Here is a 20,861-nt window from a genome sequence, read left to right as displayed (position 1 = left end):
TCCAGCTTGGATTTTCTTTCCCTCTCTCTATGCCTCATCTTACTCTTGTTGGCCTGTGGTGTACCTCCAGAGAAAGCATTAGCACATAAACCTCACTGCGGGCCATGTTCCCGGCAATCCAGGTCAAGTCAAAGAGGCTCCTGGAACCCCTCTGCTCAATGCTCATCAGCCATATTGCTAGCGAATGCACAGAGTGCCAGAGGAAATCAAGGTCCTGAGTCCAAGCCCTGGCTGGCCGAGATCACTCAACAATTTGCAGTAAGTGCACTGTATCTCCCAGCCTCAGCATTTTCTCGAGAACAAGGCAAAAATAACCTTGTTTGATACTTAGGAAGAAAAAAAAAATGGGACAAGATGTCTACTTTTCACCTTACAAAAAGCCTATACTACAGCTCGTTGAGAAACAGAAATCAGATGGAATAGGGCCGTCACTGGGGAAGGAAATTATGTCCTAAAATATTAGACCTGGAATGAGAAAAACCACATGCAGCCCTCTTCATAACATAAAGCCAGCATGTCTCCTGCACACGTGATGTTTTCCCTTCCTGAACTGCGCCTTTTTGGACAATGGGCATTTGTCCTTTGTCTGCTTGGGGAGTGCTGCCAAAACTGTCCCTCCAAATGCGTCCTGGAAGAGAACCATTGAGAAGGCCTGTGGTGATGAGATGGGGGGGTAGGGAAGGATGGAGGAGGAAAGGAGTGTGTGTAGAATTCTCTTTCCCAATCCCTGGAGAATACGATCATCCAGCCCTCAGGGCACCCAAGGCACTCTATTCAACTTCTGTGGCCGAAAGGGCTGTGCACTCCTTTGCCTCTACACAGGCTGCTCCCACACAAACCCTGGTGGGCAGGCAGTGCACTTTGTGACCCAGAAACCACATGTCCACATGATGACCACTGACCCCTGCTAAATGTGGGGACAGGGACAGAGTAAGGGCCAAGAAACCCCTGGGAGGTATAACACTCAGATCACAAGTATAAACTCAATCTCTTTGGCAACTGTGTAACCAGCACCCAGATCCAGAAACAGAATATTCCCAGCACCCAGACGTCTGCCTCAGGCTGCCTCTGGTCACTACCCCTCATGGAAGCCACATTCCAACTTCTATCAGCAGCACAGTCCAGCACTGTCCCACCCATTCCCTCTCAGACCGGCTCCAGTCGAGCTCTCCTCCCAGTGCCCCCTGAACCACTTTTGTCCATGCTACCACTGGCCTCCTCATTGCTACATCAGCAATTAGCTCTCAGATCTTGTCTTACATTTGCCACCTTGAACCGCAAACACGTCTCCAGCTGCCTGCTCAGCACCTCTACCCGGATGCCCAGGAGGTGCTCTGAACCTGCCATGGCAAAGCCAAGCTCCACCTGCTTCTCTATACACCGTGCCTTCCCCAGCGTAGGGGTTCCATCTTTCAGTGGATTCCTCCAGCTTCCTTTCCTTGCATACCCAGCAACCAACATCTGTTGGCCATCCTTCTAGCATCTCTTGACTTCTTATTAAGTCTCCAGCATAGGTACAGTGCAGACCACCATTGTCTCTCTCCAAAATGGTGTCCCTGCTTCTGCCCTTGCCATCTACAGGCCATGCTGATGGAGTGTAGATAGACAGTGTTGCTCCTTGGCTCAAACGCCCGAGGGACTTGTGTCCCCCAGTCTTCTCACCACCTAAAAGGCCCTGTGGGGGTCTGCCCTCCCCCTCTTCCATTGCCCTGTCACCTCTCCCACCTCATCTCCTAGTTCTGTACCCAGTGTCACTCTCTTCAGCCACACTGGCTTCCATATTGCTCCTTGTACACACCAGGAGTGTTCCCACCACACAGTCTTTGCACTTGCCTCGCAGCCTGGGGGGCTCTTCCTCAAGATATTCTTGTGACTTGCTCCTATAGTTTTATCTGGAAGTGTTATCCTCTCAGTAAGCCATTCCTCAACCACCCTGTTTAAAATTTTATCTCAGCTTCACATTCCCCCTACCCACTTCCAGCTTTATTTTTCTCCTTATGCAATCATGTGTCACTTAACATGAAAGATATGTTCTGTGAAATAGGATGTTATTTGATTTGGACATTGTGCCAACACCATATTATATACAGACAATCCCCAGATTACGAATGAGTTCCATTCCTAAATCTGTCGTTGAGTCAAATTTATACATAAGTTGGAACACTTAGGTATGGTTCATATCTAGAGTCAGTTAGTCAAATGTTTGTCTTAGTCTATAAAATATAGTGTACCTTTGTATGCATACAAAACACTAAAGAAACACTTCCAGATACACTAAAACATCTTTAACATGATAATACAGTAATAATAATAATGTTTTCACGTGCATCGCAAAGTAGTGCCTGTTATTACGAACCATTGTATGTACGTCAAATTTTTAATATAATAGGCTTTAAGGGGGCTGGGGTCACGGATGTCTGTGCAATAGGATGCTGCCTGAATGGACGTTATGCAGCACATCCCTGTATTTACAGTTTTCTGACATTTTATAATTTTACTTTTATTAGCTGGCTGTCTTCACTAGAATGTAAGTTCTGTGAAGGTAGTTCTTTTGTTTACCGTTGTATCTCTGGTGTCCAGGAGAAGGCCTGCTCAATAAATACTGAATGAATGGTTGGATTTTAGGGAACATTGTTATTAGTTAAGGTGGACTTGTTCTTCTAGATTTTCAGTATCAGGAAGAGATTCTCCTTTTTTCTTTTTTTCTTCTTAATTTGCCCAATTTCCTTTGCTGGTTCTATTCATAAAATTCATAATCTGATTCTTAATACCCATTTCTCATTTAATTATTGTTATAATGTTGCAGTTAATAAAGGAAAGAAGCATTTTATGAAATGAAATGAAATCAAGACATAATAAATGCTCGAGTACGATGTCTGCCAGCAGGTGCAGTGCAGAGTCCTTGGGCCTGATGGGGGCCTGTTCCAGACAGAGCCAGGGCCCAAGGAGTGAAGGCCACGAGGGCAGTCCTCACACTCCCGTCTCCAGTGGGCTTCTGGCTCCTCTACTGCAGCTCTCTTCACGCAGGATGGCAGTGGACAGTGGATTCAGAACCACAGATATGCTTCAGTTTTTGTTTGCAGATAAAAGTCAAAGTTACACTGCAGAAAATTTGGTTTTAAGGGTTAAAAATGTTGGAATTTGCATCAGTGTGCCAGTACTTGCTATCTCTGATTTCTGTAAATTATTTAAATCTTGAAACATCAGGGTTTTCTTTCCATCCGTAAAATGGGGACGATAATTTTTCCCCTTTTAGATCCACTGCAACGATTAAATAAGAGAGAGTGTTGTATTAACCAGCTCACAGTGTCACTCAGTGAGTTATGGGGTGGATTTCTATGCTGACAGTCATAGAAGCTCCAGTTTCTAGACGGTTCCATACTACTAAAGTCACATACACAACACTTTTCTCTTGATAAACTGGCTGCTAAAACTTGACGGCATTGGGAGCTGAATGAAGCGATTATACTGCTGGGGGCAAAAGAGGGTGTGCAGGAAACACTGCACTCCTCTTCCTCTCCCTGGCCTCCACGCTGACTCCCTTAACCGTGCTCCAGGGCTGACCAGCCCAGCCCTGACCAGCCCACTGCCTACCACAACCTGCAACTTCACTGAACCCTGACCCCACCAGCCACAGAGTGGGGGTGACTGTTACCAGCAGTGGCCTTAGGCACAACCTCTAATCTCATTGAACCCTGACCCCATCAGCCACAGAGCAGGGGTGATGGCATCACTAATGCCCCAGAGTTCCCATGAGACCATGCATGCAGAGTAGGACTTCCCAAACCTGAGTGGGCAGCAGCATCCTCCCATCAGCCTCAGCTTATTCACACGTAGGGTCCGCCACCCTGAGACTCTGATTCAGCAGGTCTGTGATGGGGTCTGTAATGTGTGTTTCTCACAAGTTCCCAGAAGGATCCTGCTGCTGGTCCTGGATCCCACTCTGAGAAGTGAAGGTCTGCAGAATTTAACGCAGTACTGGCACGCAGTAAGTGCTCAATAAGTGTTACCCACTCTGCTAATACTTATACAACTACTGCTGTTTTTGGTTGTTAGTTGCCTTAAGTTGGTTCTGACTCATGGCAACCCCATGAACAACAGAAGGAAACGTTGCCTGGTTGGACCCGCACCATCTTCACAATGGTTGGTCTGCTCAAGTCCGTTATCGGAGCCACCGCATATGTTGAGTGCCTTCCAACCTAAGGGGCTCATCTTCCAGAACTATATTGGACAATATTCTGTTGTGATCCATAAGGCTTGCACTGGCTGATTTTCAGAAGTAGATCACTAGGCCTTTCTTTCTAGTCTGTCTTAGTCCAGAAGCTCTGCTGTAACGAGTCCACCATTGGTGACTCTACTGATATTCGAAATACTAGTGGCATAGCTTCCAACATCACAGTAACACACAGACCACCACAGTATGACAAACTGACAGATGGGTGATGGCAGCTCGAACAGGACTGGACAGACTGTCTTGGGTTTTGAGGGCAAGCCTAAGGGCCATGGTGATTATTTTCACCATTACCTGATTTCACCCAGCTACCATGGTTTGTTTTGTTTTGTTTTCTGGGAAAGACCTCACCTGTTCCCTTGGCTTCACGAGTAGTTATTTTGACAATGTGCAGGCACAGCTTAATTGTGCCTCAGGACTACACTGAGATATTGATAAAAGACAAACACTGAAGAGTCTCACTTAGATGTCAAAAATTTCCTTGGCAACAGCATTTAGAACTCAGGGGTGCAGTCTTAGCTGAACAGATACGCTGTTTGCTCTGATATAGCATCACCCCCACCCCAACAACACCGGACAGCAGGAAAGGCTGGACCAACTCCAAAGGGCCATGAGGAACTGGTTCCCCCTAGCTCCACAGGCGTTGGAGCTCCCACCTGGACAGGGAACCACATTTACTGTGATGACTCTCAGAGCAGACTGCTGTACTCCTGCCTCATTGTATGTTTCCTGTTGTGGCTGCTGCTCCATCAAACAGCCTTTGGAGAGCTGCAGTTTTCAGTTGAGGCTACATAAGTGTAAACAGAATGCCCAACAGCCGAATGTCTGGGCAGAATTTCAGAGTTCCAGGAACTGACACTGCCCAGGTCTGTGGCAAAGCCCAGCAAGGCCACAGCTGAGGCCTGCAGAGAGGAGGCCGTGTGGGGAGGGTCTCAGTGTGGGCTCCTACCAGGAAGAATGTGAACACAGCCCTGTGGCAGGCACTTCAGCGCAATGAATCCCTTTTATACGGCCTTTATAACACCCATAAAATGACTGGCTGGGTCACAATCTTGCAAAAGATTGGTCGATTTATTATGCAAAAAACCCATACCTTTTGCCTTCGGTTGATTCTGACTCATAGCGACCCTACAGGAGAGAGTAGAACTGCCTCATAGGGTTTCCAAGAGGCAGATGGTGGATTCGAACTGCCGACCTTTTGGTTAGCAGCTGAGCACTTAACCATTACACCATCAAGTATCCATTATGCAAATAGTAGCTTGAAAATCCACAGAGTAGGACTGAGCCCCTTGAGGCCCAGTTTGGGGATTGGTCAGTTTTGCCATCATGTTAGGCTTATAGAAGGGCCAATCCCAAAAAGGTTCAGGGGTACCTCAACACCCTCAGGAAGGATCTGGAGCAGAGTGCCCATTTGGACCTGGAGTCCCTGCACTGAGAAGCTCCTAGGCCCAGAAGAGAGAGCTGTAACACTGAAGATGGTGTGAGGTGAAGAGAAATGGCACGAGAACAGCAAAGCCAAGCAGGAGAGAAATGGTGGTTGCAGAATGAGTGGAGGGAACCAATAGATCAGCAGAAGGCTGCAGTGGGCTTGCCGGCCCATGGAGAGAGGTGGCCGTGGTGGGAGAGAGCTGAGAGCCTTCATGCACAAGGCTTGCTGTTGGAGCTGGTGCCACCGGGCACTTGCTGGTGGAGCTAAAAGAGCTGTAACACTTGCCAGTGGAGGGCAGAGGGGCCTGAGTGCACTCTGTGCAGGGATTCCATGTTCCCCCGCCCCGCTTCCCCTTGGGTAGCATGGTGGGAGCCATAGTTGCCCTTGGGCAGTGCAGGCCTGGTTATCTTGGTGGCAAGAGAGAGAACCAAGAGAGAGAGGTCTGGTAGTGTGGCAGGAGCCAGTGTCAGAGGCCTACAAGGGCCCAGTGGCAGAGGCTTGGAGAATCCTGTGCAGAGGTTTTCCTGTTAGCAAGGCAAGCCCCAGGGAGGCCCAGGTGCAGAGCAGAGGCCTCAGAAGCCCCCAAACAACATGGTGGAAACCAGAGGCTGAGGTGATGCGAGCACAGCGTCTGTCCTGAACCACTGCGTACCTGCCCAGTGATGTAAGAATGGACACGGGTAATTTGGGGAAGGGTGTTTCCGCTTGGAGAATCTGTTGTTATTTTTTACTATTTGCTTTCTATAAATAATATTGGCTTTCATTTTGCCAACACTCTGTCCAGCTTGATCACAGATGAATGTAGTACACTGGAATGGTTGATGCCAGTGGGTGTACACGTCTCGTTCCTAGCAGTCTTACTGCTTCCTGGAAGTTTTTGGCACAGCCTGTCTACATGTGCAATGCAGACAGACAGACAAACACACGGGCACCCGCCTACAAAGGCTTCTATATGAAAACATCAGCACTTCTGCTCCACTGTGGTTCCGCTGAGTGGAAACCATCCGGGCAGCACAATGAAGCGGGGTGGGCTGCAGGATCAGACCCTAGAGAGCCTCTCTTTTTGTTCCAACAGTTTTAGGGAGGCCTGCACCCCTCAAAATGTTTGCCCTCACCTCTGAGAAATGTGATCAGAGGCCTTGACAGAAACAACATTTCATAATCGATGTTAAACAAGTCACCAAAGTCCTCTTTACCATAGAAGGCATTAGATAAGAGTAACCAGGATGAAGGCTGAACAGCTCTTATGGTGTTAAGAATTAAACTGCTTTCTGAGAAAGAGAATCTGGATCGCCACTCTCTGGGCATCACAGTATTGGTTTTTATTATAATTACTTCTTTTGGACAGTGACACTGTTGACAGTTGCATGGCTGCACACAGAGGCCTTCCACCGCCACGTGGAGCTGCAGAGACCATGGAAGGCTGCATCGTCAGTGCTCTGCTGGCCGAGGAGAATCAATCATCTCTCCACACAGAGCCTGTGCCCCTCACCCTTCCTGCCCTGTGTCCGGGGCTCACTTCCTGCCCAGAGCCCTGCCACCATCTCTTGGAACAGGCAATACCTCTCCCAATAGAATCCAAGATTAAAATGCCAGTCCAATGCTAAAATCTGGTAATGAAAATACAGCTCCGATGTCAGCCCTGTGCCCTGCCAGGAGGGGTAAAGGCTTTTCTCAGCATGTCTGCCTTACACATGAGGAGATGTGGGTGGGCAGGGAAGCAGGAGAAAGAGGGGTCCTGAAGAAACATTACAATTGCCCCTTGTGTGTGGGAAGCAGTTTCTCTCCCCTCCACATTTCTGACCTTCCCTGACATTTCTTAATAAGGTGAATGCTGGCTATTTGTACCACCCCGGCCCAGGTTTTGGAGTCTCTGGGTGGTGCAAATGGTTAACATGCTTGGCTGCTAACCAAAAGACTGGAGTCCACCCTGAGATGCCTCGGAAGAAAGACCTGGTGGTCTACTTTAGAAAAGTAAGTCATTGAAAACACTGTGAGCACAGTTCTACTCTGACATGCACCAGGGCCAACTCCATGGTAATTGTGTATTTTAGCCCAGGCTTCGAATTGCTGTTTACAAAGGCGGCGCAACTCTGGGCCAGCACGGGACCTCCTCAGCGTGTGCTCCGTGCACTGTGGGGCCTCAGTATGCGCCTCTCTCCAGGGCTCTGCACACTCCCAGACCCTCAGGCCGCAGTACTGGGCCTCTCCCTTGAGTTGGTCTCACCGGCTCTGGCCCCCCACAGCTACCCACACCCAGCCAGACTTGGATGTTGGTTTTCTGTTCTGTGCTGGTGCTTCCAGAGAAGGGGGACTTTGGCATAAAAAAAAAAAAAAAAAAAAAAAATTTTTTTTTTTTTTTCAAATTCACAAAATGAAACTTGGACAGAACCTCGAGGCCGAAGCTGGGACATGAAATACTGCTCACCCCAAACCAGCAGCTTGGGCTTTCCTCCGTCACCCCCACCATCCCCTGGAATCAGTACCACACAGGACTATGCATCCCCCACCCCTCTGTTCCCCCGTTCCCCCGAGGGGCTTCTCAGGCGTCTGGCATTGCCTCTGAGGAGCATCGGCCCCAGAAGAGCCTGGCTCCTCTGTGGACAGGGTGCCTCTGTGCTAGGAGAGAGAGGGAGCAGCCTCCACATCAGGGAACAGAAGTGTAGGTGAGATAAGACCAGGGCCTCAGGCAGGGGTGGGGGCTGCTCTCCCCCATCAAGTAAAACTGGCTCTTAACACAGAAGCCAGCAAGCAGCAACAAGACGCCACCGCTTGACTAGTGAGGGGTCTGTTTTCAAGCCAAGAATTTTGCAAACAAGCCAGGTGTCCCCAAGCTCAGCACTGAACCCTAGAACCAGAGTGGCCTAGGTGCCCCACCACTGACAGCCCTTAGAAAACCCACCAGTCCTGCCAGTGAGTGGGGCACCTCCATCTGTGCTCTGGTCGGGACAACTGTGGCAGGCTTGGACACACTGGTAATCGTATGCCTTAACTGGCAATTACACATGGGTTACTATGAGTCAGAATCGACTTGACGGCAACAGGTTTGTTTTTTTTATTTTCTTTGATTAATAAAAATAGGCAAATAGATTAATTCTGAATGAATACCCTTCATTTGCTAGAGAAAAGCTCTCAAACTTGGATTCCATGAAGGGACAGCAAACAGAATGCCTGATGGTGAGAAGGGGCTGGAAGCCCTTACACTGGGGGAAAGGGCATGAATATGCACTAAGAGATGCCATTTTTTGTTAGTAGAAAATTAACCTGGGGTGAGTACAAATCTGCTGTTCAAATAGAATTTATTGTATATAAAAGACCTTTTACAAGAAAAACAAGGCCTGCTTCTGCCGCCTTTTTCATGGAGTCCAACCTTGCCACTGGTTCCCTGGCCTGGGCACTGTTTCCCAGCTCGAGGTCTGACCGTCAGAGTGACACCAGTTCCCAAGGGAAGGCCAGGCTCCTGAAGGCCACCGGCAACACAGGTGGAGGCTTGATTCTGCTGTGCAGGCCCCTTCTTGAAGACTGCCCCACATTGCTCCCCGGTGTTCCCAGGGAAGCACACCTTGGAGAGCACAGTTGGAGGGTTGCTAGTCATGCTGAGATGAAGCACATCCCCAGGGCCCACACCTCCCTTGGCCTAGTCCCCACCATATGTACACACAAGTACAAAACAGCCCCTGCTCATAGCAGACGCTGAGCAGGCTTCACTGGTGCCTCCACCCTAAGTCTGGCATGCCTACCTCATGGGACAAGTAGAAGGCAGCAATGCCCAAGGGCCAGAAGCAGCAGAGCATGGAGAAGACACTGAGGCCCAGGTGGTCCCTGGGGGGCATCATGAGGAAGTTGTCCTCGCTCTCCGTGTCGCTCGAGTAGTCACTCTGCAACAGAGAAAAGGTGGGCGGTGGCGGTTAATAAAGGAATGCTCCACCAGTGAACTGCACACCCAGGAAGGCTGCTGTTGATGCTGTTACTGTGGTTGATGTTGCTACTGCCTGCAAGTTGTTGCTGTTGTTAGCTGCCATGGTGTCGGCCCCCAACTCATGGTGACCTCATGCACAACAGAATGAAACGCTATCCCCACAATCAGTTGTGGATCTGACTGTTGTGATCCACAGATTTTCATTGGCTGATTTCTGGACATGGACTGCCAGGCCTTTCTTCCTAGTCTTAGTCTGGAAGTCCCACTGAAACATGTTTGGCATCAGAGAAACATGCAAGCCTCTGATGGAAGGCGAGAATTCTGCCAACTAATGCTCCAATGCCGCCACTGCCTGAAAGCACACATCCTCAAAAGAAGGACACGTATGGCACCTGGCTCAGTGAAGGACATGCTTACTGTTCTAGTCATCTAGTGCTGCTATAACAGAAATACCACAAGCAGACGGCTTTAACAAAGAGAGCTTTATTCTCTCACAGTCTGGTAGGCTAGAAGTCCGAATGCAGGGTGTCAGTTCCAGGGGAAGGCTTTCTCTTTCTTGGCTGTGGGGGAAGATCCTTGTCATCAATCTTCTCTGGTTTAGGAGCTTCTCAGCACAGGAAACCTGGGTCCAAAGGACACACTATTCTCCTGGCTCTTGTTTTTGATGGTATAAGGTCCCCCTGTCTGTCTGCTTTTATAACTCAAAAGAGATTGGCTTAAGACACAATCCAATCTTGGACATTGAGTCCTGCCTCATTAACATAACTGCCACTAATCCCACTTCATAAACATCATAGAGGTAGGGTTTACAACACATAGGATAATTACATCAGATGGCAAAATGGTGGACAATCACACAATGGTGGGAATTACAAACTAGGCAGGTTGCCACGCATTTTTTGGGGGGGACACAATTCAATCCATAACATTTACCAAGAACAGGAAGAACAAGTCCCAAGTGCTAGGCCCTTAGTAGGTTCAGTAGGAGACAAAACCTGTTCAGAAGTGGATCATTTCAAGATCTCCTTTGGGATCTGAGTGTTTGACAGTGGTGATGAAGGTCTGATCTCTGAGAGAATGAATGGGCTGGGGGACTCGTAGAGGCACAAGACCATTGGGATTCCATTTTTTTATTCCAAGACTGACCTGTGGTTACAGGGCAGTCCAACGGTGTGGCAGAATGGAGGGCACTACCCTTTGAATCTCCCTTCACATCTCCCTCGACACTGATCTGGGCACAGACACGGGTGAGGCTGATTCTAGCCTGGGACGTGCAGGCTCCTCCTCAAGGAGCTGAAGCCTCCTTTTCAACTGCTGCCTTGAGCACCCACCCCTGGTTCCTTATGATCAGGTACATAACTGGTTTGTTCTTGGCAGAGGTCTCAAGTGACAGCCTCCTGGGGCCTGTGATGGGCATGCTCTGGGCACTCCTGCCCAGCCATGCCTTCATTGACTATCCTCCCTACAGACAGTGGGCTGGTGCACCCAGAGAGCTAATGGCCAGACTTGTAAAATACTTATCCTGTCTTGATGCCCACACGCAGAAAGCACTTGTTCTTAATCAGCAAGTCCCCACGCTGCTTGGCCCTGCCACTGTGAATTTTCTTTCCTCATCAAAACACACCGCACTCACTCTGACTCATCAGAAATGGGGTCCCTGTCTTGATGCGTTTGTTTTATACAAAGATGGAGTCACCTTCACTACAGATTCCATTTTCTAAAAAAAGAAACAGCATTTTCCCCCAAAGAGGTGGATTAGGTCCACACTCCCTAACCAGTTACCAGAGGCTTGGGAGAGCATGGAGATGCTCAGAACACGCCCACAGGGATGTAGCCCTTTGGTTAGGAATCTAACTGCAGGGAAAACCATGTGCAGGTCCTGCCTGCCGGGAGGGTGTTAGTCCCCCACACCGGAGGGTCTCCCGCACTGGGAGGTCCCCACAGTGGAGAATCCTCACACTGAAGAGTCCCCCACACTGGAGGGTCTCCCACACCCTAGGAAGTCCCCACAGTGGAGAGTCCTTACACTGGAGGGTTCCCCACGCTGAGGTCCCCAAAAATAATGTCTCCCACACTCAAGAGTTCCCACACTGAAAGGTCCTAACACCACTGGGGAGGCTTATGCTCCCCATGCCCGACGCCCTCAGCCCTAGATAAGCATCCTCACAGGCCACACATAGGAAGCCCACAAGCGATAGCAGGATCTGTTCCTCCTTTTGTTAATGAATGCAACAACACTGCCAACAGGAGTCTCTAATCAGCACGGAGACAGCACACACTGCCCCAGCTTCCTGCTTCCTGTCTTTGGCTAGTCAGCTGAGAGAAAACAGCGATGTTCTGCTGGACCCCATGGGCAGCCCTGGGGTCTGAGTCTGTGGCTCAGTGGTTTACACCGCACTGCACCCCATCCACCCCCATATCCCACATCACCAAAGATCAGTTGAACCTAGAACCTTGCTTCCCCAAGAGGAAGTGAGGCCCAAGGGGAGGTACCAGCTCAAGGACAGAGTCGGCACCATCTGATGTGGTCACCATGGCTGCGTCCCCATTGTCTGACCGTAAACCATCAGGGAGCTTCTGTTCCTCTCTCTCTGTGGCACCCTCTCCCAGATGGTCTCCCAGACAGTGGGCGGGGGGGGGGAATGAAAGCCCTGGTGCTGTCTCCAGGGGGTCACGCTGATCAGCGTATAGGGGTTGCGATTCACAGTGAGCTTGGGACCTGGAGCTGCCCAGGGGGATGCACCTTCCACAGTCTTCAAGAAGATCTAACCATGGACCGACAAAGGGTGGCAGTGTCCTGGGCTGCCAGGTGGGGCCTGGGAGTCTCCACAGCTGTGCTTCTTCTTACATAAAGTGCCTGAGGATCCAGAGGTCCCCACCCACATTGAAAGCGGCCACCTCTGCTGAGATGCTTCGGAAGACCCTGGGGTGCCGGTGGTGCCGGGAAGGGAATGGATCTGGCATGGGTCAAATCCAGGGCAAGCCAGGCCCAAGACCCCATTCAGAGAGGTGGAGGACTAAAAGGAGGATGCCAGGCTTACTCAGTCCTCCTCGCTGTCCACTAGACCACTTGCTTGATGAGCTTTGCATTGACAGCCTCCTGTGAAGATGCGTAGACGAATGTATTTGCATATGAACAATATAGATCTGTGTATATTTATTAAGTTTTTTCTTCCTTCTTCTTAGTTTACAAAATGTTTTTTATACTGAGCTCACTAGATCCTCACAGCACCTATGAAAATAAATGTTATTCTACTTTTATTTTTATTTTCATTTCACAAAGGACAAAGCTGAGGTTCCAAGGCTTTCTGTTAAAACACTTGCCCAATCACAGAACTGACCAGGTGACAGCTACGCAAGAATCTCAGACTCGTGTTGCCTGGATCCTAGTCCCAGGCTCTGTGCTGCACAGTTTGGTTATAAACAGAACCCAAGCTGCATTGCCCCAATGACTTCTCGTCCAAAGACAAGGCATCTTACCCCCAAGGATTCTGATGGCTCGCCTTTTGGTGGCAAGGAGGAGGCCGTGGCAACAGTGTTCGCCCAATCAAGCAGTCAACGCTCTATGCCCCGCTCCCAGGCCACTCAGTCAGGCAGGGTGTCCCAGGCCACTCAGTCAGGCAGGGTGCTGACATCCTCTGTGGAAGCTGCTTTGGAGTCAACTGGGACCCCCACGAAGCAGGATTCAATTCCAGAACCTTCACAGATTTTTATTTGGAAGAATAAAGGGATCACAGTCCATAATTGCAGAGCTGTGGCTCCATGGCACCAAAACAATTAGTCAACTTTTTAAAACTCAGGGAATATTACAGAGTAGATAAATCTGGCCCAAGTGGTTCTGTAAAGATACCAATAAACCAAGTGGAGATTACACCTAACCACTGACCCCGATGGTATCATTGCACCCAAAGCTGTGTCTAAGACCTTCCTCATGAGTCTGTAGATTGGAGAATCTGCAAGGTAGTTGGGAAGCACTCCAAACCAGTTTACACTCCATGCAGGGGTGCCCCCTTTTGACAGAGAGCTCAGGAGAAGGTGGAGGAATGCAGAAGATTCTGCAGGACTCTGGCTGGCACCCTGCTCACCTACCTGTCCCTTGCTCACCCACCTGTCCCCCTATTCCTTGCTCACCCAACTGTTCCCTGCTCATCCACCTGTTCCCTCTGCTCATCCATCTGTCCTCCACACCTTCCTGTTCATCCACCTGTCCCCTGCTCATTCATCTGTCTTCCACTTCTCCACCTGTCCCCTGCTCATTCACCTGCCTCCCCGCACAATCTGCCCATTTTCAGTACCTTCACTTAGAGAGATGGCTCTCAGTCTGGGGTTTTCTTCCTTAGAATGCTGTAATAAAATAACTTTAGGGATGACATCACCTTGTTCCTTCTTGGCTGCAGCTCCTGAGCAGGGGCTGTCATGCTTCTGTTTTATGGGTGCGGGAGCCGGCTCAGGCGCCTGGGACTTGGCTACCTCACTCCAGCACTCACCATCCACCCTCTGGGGTCCTCAGACCACTCCTGCTGTCCTCCCTCCACCTAGCCTTCTCTGCTGTTATTGATATCTGGTGAGTACAGGGCCCTGGGGGAGGTAGTGAAGACACAGAGATGAGGATGATGCAGGGGTGGACCTCAGGCAGTTCGGAATCTAGTATTTCCGGTGGTTGTTACTGAATGCCATCACGTCGGTTCTGACTCATAGCAATCCTATATAAAACAGAAGGAAATACTACCTGGTCCTGCACCACCCTCACAATTGTTGCTATGTTTGAGCCCATTGCTGAGCCACTGTCGCTATGAGTTGGAATCGACTCAACACGATGAGTTTGTTTAGTTTTTACTTGCAAACAGACTCTGTGTAAACTAAACCAAGTTTTAGTCTGTGAAAGTAGAGCGGCAGAAACTTAACAGATGCATCTGTGTGGTCACTGTTGAGAGCAGTGTTCTTCCTTCTGCTCCTTCAAGGTTTGTTTTCGTCTTTGTGGTGTTTGCTTCAGGTCTTAGCACCTACTACCTTTGCACAAAGACCACGCCATGATCAACGGACATGATTCCTCTGAGATGTCCACTCTCCATCTAAAATGTTCAGCCTTTTTCAGGTAGGCATCAGGTTCCAGAAGGTTCCAGTGAACAACCTGTAGGGCTGCACTCTCCGTTTACCTCTGCCAGACAATAAGCTCACCAAAGTCAACTGAGGTAATTGAGTGCATAGCCAGGGCCCCATGGCACGGCTGAAGTTCTCAGGGGGCCAGCATTTGCTTGCACAGAGTCACGGTCAAGAAAGAAACCTCTCTGTTAACCTCTCAATGTCAGCCCCTTTTGTCTCAGGTCTCTAGACTGAGCCACGTCTAATTAGCATCTGAAGATGGCTGCGGCCTGCAGGGTCCTTAATACTCTGAAGCAGGAGCCCAATGAAGCAAAATTCATTCCAGTTCCCCTCTGTGTGGAGTGCCTGGTTGTCCTTGTGATGGTGCGGTATGGCAGTTAGACATATAGTTATACTTAAAAAACAAACATACAAAAACCAAACCATTGCCATCGAGTAACTTCCGACTCATAGCAACCCTATAGGACAGAGGGGAACTGCTGCATAGAGTTTCCAAGGAGTGCCTGGTGGATTTGAACCGCTGACCTTCTGGTTAGCAGCCATAGTAGTTAACCACTACGCCACTAGGATTTCCATACTAGAGAACTGATATTCTGTATTCCTGCACTGATTTAAATATTTGCTTTCTAGCTACACAGGTGTTTAATTCGACAACTGAATTATGATAATAAACTCCCACTCTGATGTAATCTGTTAGGTTAAATTGTTCCTATGTTCCGGGAGTGCATTCTTGGCACGTTCCTTAATCAGGGTTCCACTAGAAACAGATCCTGAGTCGAGGATACGAGTGGAATGTCTTCCTGGGAGGCAAGGCAGGAAACACAGGGAGGAAGAAGAGAAGAAAGACACAGGAGAGAGACTAGCCCACAAAAAGCATGCTATTCAGTTAGCTCACTCTCTGGGTAACTGGAGCTGGATTCTGCAGTGGCACAGGGAGTCAGGGTGCAGCATATTTCCCAGATCACCCCACAGCACAGACCAACTCCCCACAGTCATTGGTGCCACTGCTTTCAGGCCACGGTCCTCCACATTTTCAGAGCAAGCTCCAGTCTTCAGAGAAAGCCCAGGCCAGTGCTGGCCAGGCCCAAGTGACTTCTGCTACAAGGGCACATCTGGGATGGTGTGGACAGGCACTGAGAGCACCTGCCACAGAACCCGTGGAAGAACAGAAGGGGTTGGTTAGATCCCTAAAAACTCCCATGGGGCAACTCACATGGAGCCAGATCAGCCCAGTCAGCAAACATCTGGGGGGTGGTGAGAAGACAGCAGGGACGAGAGGGATGTGGTCAGCCAGAATGATAAATCCCACCACCACTTCCAAATACATAATAGATAGATAGACAGATGGATAGACAGATAGATAGATAGTTGCCGATGAGTCAACTCTGATTCATGGTGACCTCATGGTGCCTTCTCCTGTGTAATTCTTATGATCCCCAGCATGTTTGAGTCCATCCTTGCACCTATTGTGTCAATTCTTATCACTGGGGGTCTCCCTTGCTGACTTTACTAAACATGGTGTCCTCCTCCAGTGACTGATCCCTCCTTATGACATGTCCAAAGCAAGCACATCAGACAATGTTCTGTTTTGGTCCATAGGGCTTTACTGGCTAATTTTCAGAAGTAGATAGCCAGTTCTTTCTTACAAGTCTGTCTTAATCTGGAAGCTCCACTGAAACCTGTCTACCATGGGTGACCTTGCTGGTATTTGAAATACTGGCGGTGGTGGTGGTGGTGGTATAGCTTCCAGCAACACAGCACATACAAATCAGCACAGTACTACAAACTAGCAAGAACAAGTGCACATCATGTGCTTTCAAGGACAGAACTGTTATAAAACGCACTATGTCAGGGTTTCTGCGTGCTTAAAAGAGAAGAGTCAAACGATTCAGGTGAGAGTGACCAGCGCATAACAGTGTCAGTAACTTCGTTACTATCCTTTCACTCTCACATTGCTTTGTTTTCAGGATGTGGACTTGGAGTTTTGTGAAGAAACTGAGACTTGTCTGAGGGCCCCTTGCTCCCTTGAAGGAGAAGTGCCTGTGAGCAGAGGGAGCAGTGTGTGCAAAGGCCTTGGGTCAGGAGTGAGTACTTTACACACAAAAGACTGTCGAGAGCGAGGGAAAATGTGTCCTGAGGTAAAACCAGGAAAATGTCTGCAGCCAGACCATGCAGAGAGCCAACCAGCTTTTTGTTCTTCGAGAAAACCAGAGATCACACGACTTTCTTATTCTACAGCAACCACTGACTGGGAGCTAAAGGCAACAAAGGTTTTAGGACCAACACAGAGGCTCGTGTTACGCTCAGAAATTAGCCCCGGAATGTCAAGTTATCATCAAATGTTGATTCACCTTCAAATGTATACCAGTGCTTTAAATGTTCATTGCTTGCATGAATGATTTTCTACACATGAGAGGTACATATATTATTGTATAAGGTCCCTTTTAGTTCTTCCAGTTTATGTCACATTTGTCTGAGAACCCAGAACACATAATCTCCCATGTTTCTTACTGTTCTCAGAGGAAAGCAGTCTTAACAGTGTGGTTTAGGTTCAATTTAAAGGTACATACGGGAAATAGGATATCTACTTTTAGTCCAGCCTTCTCGTCAGTATGCTTGTATTCTTAGGGAGACCTCACTCTTAGAGGCGTACGAGTGCAGGCCTGGAGTCTGGAAGTACCTGCTTCCTCAAAGCACTGCCCTAGGCACCTGGTGGGCCTCATCTTAGTCCATGCCCTGGAAATGATGCTCAGCCTCACTTATAATTAGAGAAAGGCAAGTTAAAACTACAATAATAGACCATTTCTCACCTCTCAGATTGTCAAAATTAGAAAGCACCACCAACCATACTATTAGTTAGGCACTGGGGCAATAGGCTGATGGGAACACAAATGGGTGTAGCCTTTGGGAAGCAAGTTTGGTAAATACAACGAAGCTAGACATGTGTTCACTTTTGACCCAGCAATCCCACTGCTAAGCATTTACCCTAAAGGTTCACCTCAAATAATATAAATACATATGCACAAGGTTCTCATTATCATGTTATTTGTAATAGCAAAATAGTGGAAACAACCTAATTTCCCACTTAAAGAGAATGGTTAAAGAAACTATGGCACACCCACATGATGAACTACAATGCTATTTTAAAAAGAATTAGGGGTCTCTGTTCAGATTAATTGGATTGAAATTGAGGGTATCAGTTTGAAGCTATACTTTTTAAGGAGGATAGATACATAGGATATATATATGTGTGTGTGTATGTATATTGTTATATAAATATGTTTAGGTATATCCTCATACACGCATTATAGGTACGTACGTGCTTATGTACATATCCAAGGTTGGTCTGCCAAGAGGGTCTAGAAACAGTGACACCCCCACAGCATCCAGACCTCAGTCTCTAACACCATTCTCCAGTAAAGGAACTAGGACTCCTTAGGGAAATGGCTGATTCCAGGGTTAGGGCTAGCAGAGTACAAGGTGCACCTCAAACAACTTGTTGTACTGGAAAATACTGATTAAAAAGGATAAAAGAATGATAAGATATGTTAAAAGGCATAGAATCCATCTTGAATGATCCCCTGCTGTCCATGTCTGGAACAAATTGAGCATAATAGCAAATTGCTGAGAGTGAGGGATTATGAACCACTGAGTGAACTAAGAATCAGTGAATCCATAATTAAAGTAATGAATGGATTTATAAACTAATAAATACACAAATGAGAGGAAGGGAAGGGAGCACTCTTTCTCATAGTGGGATGCCAACTAATAAATATTGAGGTTAACTATGGAGGTAGAAATTCATCAAGGGCTGCTAAATGAGAAACAGGGTATTTACCCAGTCTTATAGTACCTCCCTACAAAATACTAATTACAAAGAAAATAACTGTAACTTGACTAGTGAGCCATTTGGCAGCCACCATCCTAAATAACCAACCAGTTACCACTCCAGCAACGGGACACAGAGGCACTGTGGGCCTCCTCATCCGGCGCACTGAGTCAGGTACTGCCTCACTTCTGTGCACTCCAGCGTCCAGCTCGCGGAAACAGAGGCCAAACCCATGGCAAAGGAAAATCCAATTGCCATCGAGTTGATTTTGATTCATGACAACCCCATATGTGTCACAGTAGAACTATACTCCACAGGGTTTTCAATGGCTAATTTTTTTGAGAGTAGATGGTCAGGCCTTTATCCTGAGGCATATCTGGGTGGACTTGAACCGTCAACCTTTCAGTTAGCAGTCAAGCAGTCAACTGTTCACACTACCCAGGGTCCTATAAAATAAATGAACTGTACTTTTCAAAAATATCAAGGTCAGGAAAGATAGATAAAAGAAAACAAAAGAGACATGACAAGAAAATGAAGCCAGGGATCCTGAATTGGATCCTGGACCTGGATTTCTTTTTCCTTTTGCTATTACTGGCAATATTGGCACAATTGGAATTTTTTGAAGAGGGTTGGTAGGGGAAAAGGAATATCAAGTCTGTAACTTACTTGCAAATAGTTCATTAAATATATAAATACCTGTATCAACAGAGGAAGTGATAAGCAAGTATGGTAAATGATGAATATTTAGAGAAGCTAGGCAGAGTATACAGGAATTCTTTGTATTATTCTTGCATCTCTTCTGCATGTCTGAAATTATTTCAAAAATAAGTTTAAAAAACTCTCACACATGTACTATTTTAGTAGGAAAAAATTATACTATAAATTCAATTTCTTTCCTTTTGGGGTTAAGCATTGTATCTTTTTTTTTTTTTCTTTCTTTTGTTTGATAATGCTTAATGGAAATACTGTTAGCATTACTGGAAAAAATGAAAAAAAAAAGAATTCACTTTTACGCCATATGAACAATTCATTTTACACTGCAATTTGGTATTTCATCAAGTTTTCACAGAGAAGCTACTTAGTAGAGTTTGGTATCGCATCGCAGCACGTCGAACACTTGGAAAGATACTTGAGCCCACAGGCAGGGGGAGCTTTCCGAGGTGATGGGCACATCTTCCTCCTGGCTGCTGTGGCAGCTGCACCGCCTTCCTTCCCGCCATACAGGAAGAGAGGGTAACCCTTCAGAGTAAGAGGCAGCATCTCAAAGAAAAGGCGGCGCATGCCCACCACCAGGAGCCCAGATATAAGCTGCTCTTCAGATGTGCCCACGGCTGATGCTATTCACAGGACACACGGTCTGTACTTGTCAGACCCACTGCTTTGCAGTCGAGGAGCTTAGACAGAACAACTGGGTAAGACGGCAGATGGAGGAGGGTGATGACAGGCACACACACTGGGGGCTGGAGGAACCTGTAGAATACCCTCCTGGGAAAAAGGGGAAAGGGTGTAGGATTCTGGCATCCATCCATCCACAACTATCTAGCCAACAAACAGATCCTCTAGTGGGGGCCAGGAGTTGTTTCAGATGCTGTGGGAGGGGCACAAATGAATAAACACAGTGTCCCTTCCTCTAAGGGACCAGTAACCATCTCTTACTCCCCATATCTGGACCCAGCCTGTCCTCCCGCCCTGTCCTCTGTCATAGAGCACCGGAGACCTCTTTGCCCTGAGAGAACCAGGTCCATCTTATTCCAGAGTGAGGAGAATGCAGATCCCTCACCTGACTGGTACAGTGTATTCTGCACCCTCTCAAAGTCCCAGGCATCTACCCAAAGTCAGCAGCCCCTGTATTGTGTGAGAGTCATGAATCTACATTTTCCATTTTTTTATAAGGATCAGGGAAAATCTGCATTCAGCTGATTCCAGAAACCACCAGCCTGGCCTTTCTTGGCCCCTTGTGGTAGACCCGTGGATCAGAGCCCTGCACATCTGGGCACCTTCCTTGTTGAGAATCAGGCTATGCTCTAAATCAAAGGTTGCTTCATGCAAAATCCAGTTATAGCACACCTTTGATTACAGATCAAGGAACAGGCTGGACTGTCTGCGTAAGCACATGTTTTGGCGCTGTATCTGCCATTTTTGAAAATGATTAATTTCCTTTTTTCTTCACTTTTCTGAAATGTTCTGTTTTACTGGAAGAAAAACATGTATTTAAGTTGTTTTTTAGGTTACGGTTTGAAGACTTTAGAAAGAATATTAAAATTCATTAAAGATGACCTTATATAAAAACACACATAAGCTTTGAAATAACTTTGTCTCACATAAAAATTCCAAAAACAGAAGAGTTCCC

The 20,861-nt window shown here is 47.7% G+C and overlaps 1 protein-coding gene across 11 annotated transcripts in view; it reads right to left on the bottom strand.

Moving 5' to 3' along the window:
• Positions 1-20,861, bottom strand: part of SYNDIG1 (synapse differentiation inducing 1) — a 274,280-nt gene that overhangs the window by 99,635 nt on the left and 153,784 nt on the right. For 7 of the 11 annotated variants that reach the window (XR_007515430.1, XR_007515429.1, XM_049869585.1 and 4 more), the window contains exon 4: positions 9,401-9,538. Coding sequence is in view for 9 of the 11 variants with exons in the window: in XM_049869585.1 (XP_049725542.1) it covers positions 9,401-9,538 (138 nt within the window). In the remaining 2 variants the exon portion in view is untranslated. Of the gene's footprint in view, positions 1-8,811; positions 9,223-9,400; positions 9,539-20,861 lie in introns of those variants that run through there. The other 4 variants (XM_049869581.1, XM_049869584.1, XM_049869583.1 and 1 more) reach the window with 1 other exon arrangement.

This window comes from Elephas maximus, chromosome 25 (assembly GCF_024166365.1).
Source record: "Elephas maximus indicus isolate mEleMax1 chromosome 25, mEleMax1 primary haplotype, whole genome shotgun sequence".
NCBI lineage: Eukaryota > Metazoa > Chordata > Mammalia > Proboscidea > Elephantidae > Elephas > Elephas maximus.
Note: the sequence above shows the minus strand (reverse complement) of the source record. Positions and strands in the feature narration are given on the sequence as shown.